Raw genomic sequence first — 4,373 nt, 5'->3', positions numbered from 1 at the left:
AAAGAGATTATATTAAGGATAACTTTAATATTGTATAGACAGTATTTCGACCCACAGAAAAATGAGTCGTTGATGAGTTTGTATGCTGCATTCGGTAGTGAGGAAAAAGCTTCTTATAAGCTTGCTTTGATTCTTTTGTGGGTTATGTGAACACAGATATCTATCAGAGATCTAGTTATAATTAGTTTTGACAATAATTTAAGCTATGGTTATGAACTAAATTGGATGAATGCACATTCTCTGTAACTCTCAGTGAGCTTTTCTTTTGTGTTTGAAAACTCAGGAAGATATCAAGTGCTTTAGTTAAGCTAAATGAAATATTTTCTTATTGATTTTGGTGGAGTATCTGCCCGCGAGTCTACTTATGTTTCCCACTTTTGTTTTGGCAGGCTTATTTATGTTTCCTATTGAGGCTATATACCCTTTCTAATGTAATTAGAATTTATTAGAATAATACATCAATTGGTTAAAGATTTTGAGTGAAAAACAAAAGAGAGGGCAATCAAATTATGGGATAATCATTCCAAATGAGAAAGGCATAGAGGCTCACTTTCTTCCAACCTCATCATGTGTCATCATGCACCTTTGGACACTCTCACTTCACCCCCTTCCCAACTTTAACTTTTCACCGCCTCCCATAAACAAATAGTTTGTTATGACTGCACACTGATAGAGAGAGAGGGAAAGAAATCCATCACTTATCAGCTTATGTTATAACATTAGACTAGTAACTAAGCGGTACCCATGCTATTTGGTTTCCTATTGATCTCGTCTTGGTCACTACTATAGCTTGTTATCTTCTTTTCATGCTTCCAGTACTCCTCTGTGTGTCTTGTGGATTAAATCATTAAGGAATTAAAAGCTGAGATGCTAGAGAATATGGCAGGAGAAGCCATCCCTAATGGTTTCACTCAAAACTCGGTTGTTGTTGGATCCAATCCTCCCATCACAAAAAAGAAGAGAAACCTACCAGGAAATCCAGGCAAATATTCTCTTCTACAATAACTATCTTTTATTATAGTTCCCTTGTTTTCATTTATAGAGCTCTTACATATTTATTGTTATATTCATAGATCTTTAATTACATTTATGATCACTGATTCTGCTATGCAGATCCTGAAGCCGAGGTTATTGCCTTATCTCCAAAGACTCTCATGGCTACCAACAGGTTTCTGTGTGAGATATGTGGGAAGGGATTTCAGAGAGATCAGAATCTTCAACTACATCGGCGTGGACATAACCTTCCATGGAAGCTAAGGCAAAGAACTAGCAAGGAACCAAAGAAACGCGTCTATGTGTGCCCGGAGAAGAGCTGTGTTCATCATCACCCATCAAGGGCTCTTGGAGACCTTACTGGTATAAAGAAGCATTTCTGTAGAAAACATGGAGAGAAGAAATGGAAGTGCGAAAAATGCTCGAAGCGATATGCAGTGCAATCTGATTGGAAAGCCCATTCCAAAACATGTGGTACAAGGGAGTACAGATGTGATTGTGGGACTCTATTTTCGCGGTAATTATGTTGATGTTTCTAGTAGCTTTTATTAATTAATGGTTCGAGTTTGTTTTAATGCACATATAAGTAGCAAGAATTGAAGATGAACAGAGATGGTTTGAATCATGTAGTTGGAGTGTTTTGTTTGTATGTTAAGTGACAGTGGCTAAGTGGTCCTCTCATCCCTCGATCTCTTCTCATCTTACTTCATATATTTGGCTTTTGTGAGGAAAGGGGTGAAGGAAACTTATATAAGAAGTCAAATGCATTGTCGTCCTGATTCCCATGCATTATGCAACTCGATTGCTCTAATGCTCTTCTGATCAGGTTTCGTTATTGATTATTACAGCTGTTCATAGGATGAGGTGGTGCTTATTCTGACACCTTAATAAACATCACTATTATATATATTCATGCGGCCTTATTATCTTTTATCTTTCTCTTTCAGAATTAATGATATAGTTCTAAGTCTAATTAGTGTGTGTTCAATTTACTTGAACAGGAGGGATAGCTTCATTACTCATAGAGCCTTTTGTGATGCCTTAGCAGAAGAAACAGCTAGGGTTACAGCAGCATCTAACATCAGCAACACAATGAATACTGGTAACATGAATTATCATCTGATAGGAACTTCACATGGAGCTAGCATGGTACAGCATTTCTCTTCTATTTTCAAGCCAATATCAAGCAACAATGAAACAATTGATCAGACCAGACCAGGACTCTCTTTGTGGATGGATCAAGGATCCCGAGTTGGCAATCCTATTAGCAATAACCTCCAAGAATTACATCAAATGGCATCGGGAAATTCGGTGACAGTGTACTCTGATCCATTTGCTGCATGTTCAAATCCTCAACAATCAGATCATCATCAACTTAACTGGATGTATGGGAATAAGCTTTCATCAACTAATGCTGGAGAGTTGACAAGCACTTCACTTCCAATAGGTCATAATATTAAGGAAGTGCCCAGTCCTCACCTTGTAAGTGCTCCTTCTTTGTTTAGCACTCACCTCCAACCTCACCAACAAACAACTTCTGCAAACATGTCGGCGACGGCTCTACTGCAAAAGCTGCACAAATAGGTGCAACTTCCACAGACCCATCATTCCTTGGGAGCAGCATTGGGATGAAGTCCAACAACAATTATGTTCAAGATGGAAACAAATACAATAATGCCTTGTTTAGTCTTAATGCAACATCGGATAATATCAGAACCGATCAAGAGAACTCGATAGGCGATTTCGCCTCATGGAATCAGTTGCAGACACACCCAGCAAAGCGCAGTAGAATTCAGAAGGATGACACAGAAGGAGAGCAAACAAGGGATTTCTTAGGAGTTGGTGTTCGGACCATGTGTTCGACATCAATGGATGGATGGATGTGAGTACTTGGATGGTTTATAAATAACATAAGTTGTCAATGGAATGCAGAGCTGAAAATAAAGTTGTGTTGGAGGGAGAAGACTGATTATATTATATATAAGAGAACTTTGCAGTTATAAAAAGGTGGTATGAGTGCTTCATCATGAGGGTTAAAAGATGTCTTTAGAAAATTATCAAGTGTTGTGTTGGAGGCAATGTTTTGAAAACTGAATCGGTAATCGAACTGATTTTTTTATTGAAATGGTTCAACCGCGGTTCGAATTGATTTGACTGATTGATGCTTATTTAGCAAAACTTTTAATAAATTATATAATTACAAAATTGAAATGAATAAATACATGTTTCAATTCAATATTAATTGCTATTATAAATCAAAATAGAATTATTCTACAAGAAAAGCATAATAGCATTGGTTTGGAGTTTGGACTACCTTGTTTATTAGGTGTTAGGTTCAACTCTCCACATTATCAATTTTTCAAAAAAAAAAATTATAATAAGGGCGATCTGGTTTTTCTCTATTTGGAACTCAGTTCAACCCCGGTTTAATTCAGCTTAGACTGAGGCCCAAGCAAAAAATTTACGTGTTCTGATCAACCCGATGTCCGGTCCAGTCTGGTTTTCTAAACACTGGTTAGAGGAAGAGATCCATGCATATTCTCTCTTCAACCGGAAAACTTTTTCCTTTAATATACTTATATATATACTTGCTTTGTTTTGATAAAGGACGCCTAGACGCCTAGTGGGGGCAAAGCAAGTACCCCTTTTAATTAAACTCTATTATTGCATTGTATAATATCAATATCATGGATATAGTCTGTTCAAGCTGGACCATTTAGTTTGAGTGGTTAAAGAAAGTGGATTTGAGCTCACAACAGGGTTAACCTACTTGAATAAAAATTATCACGCATACGCTAATGCAAATTTCTTCATATAGTATTCATATTGTTTGATTTTTTAATTTTTTAAAATTCTTAGTTCTTAGGTTTTATTTTTTATTTTCATTTTTTACTCTCTACCAATCTCGAAATTAGTCACCCCCAAAAAACACACACACACCAAGATCCGACTGCTGCGAGTTGAAGCTTATTTGTTCATGTGAAGTAGCTTGATTATCACTGGATCTTGGTTTTCTGGGGTGTGTCTAATTCCACATTGCAACAATTAATGTGTCCTCGATAATATAATAAATAAATAAATATTAAAAAATTAAATATATATATATATATATATATATATATATATCCATTCTTCCAAGATGCTCACAGTGAGCCACGTCAGCAAAAATTTTAAAAAAACCCATATTTTTAGAATATTTATTTTTCTTCTTACAAAAGTTACCCCTAAAATTGGTCTATTTTGTAATTTATAGAAATCTATTAGGTCTTTTCACATGTGGTGAGGAAAAAAAACCAAAAATACGCCTCATTTGAATTGTATGCTGGGGGTAAGAAAGTAATTAACAACTTAAAAAAGAAACTCAAGTTGTCGTCAAACAC

The 4,373-nt window shown here is 35.9% G+C and overlaps 1 protein-coding gene across 1 annotated transcript; it reads left to right on the top strand.

Moving 5' to 3' along the window:
- The first annotated feature begins 671 nt into the window (after window positions 1–671).
- Window positions 672–3,013, top strand: LOC147505388 (zinc finger protein MAGPIE-like). Its single transcript, XM_086557922.1, is given in 4 exon segments — window positions 672–982; window positions 1,114–1,510; window positions 1,995–2,563; window positions 2,566–3,013. Coding segments are annotated over 4 exon segments (1,395 nt in total). The 5' UTR covers window positions 672–867; the 3' UTR covers window positions 2,880–3,013.
- Window positions 3,014–4,373: the final 1,360 nt, after the last annotated feature.

This window comes from Coptis chinensis, chromosome 4 (genome assembly GCF_015680905.1).
Source record: "Coptis chinensis isolate HL-2020 chromosome 4, ASM1568090v1, whole genome shotgun sequence".
In the NCBI taxonomy this organism is placed as follows: domain Eukaryota; kingdom Viridiplantae; phylum Streptophyta; class Magnoliopsida; order Ranunculales; family Ranunculaceae; genus Coptis; species Coptis chinensis.
The sequence above is the reverse complement of the archived record's forward strand: the minus strand, read 5'-3'. Positions and strand labels throughout refer to the sequence as shown.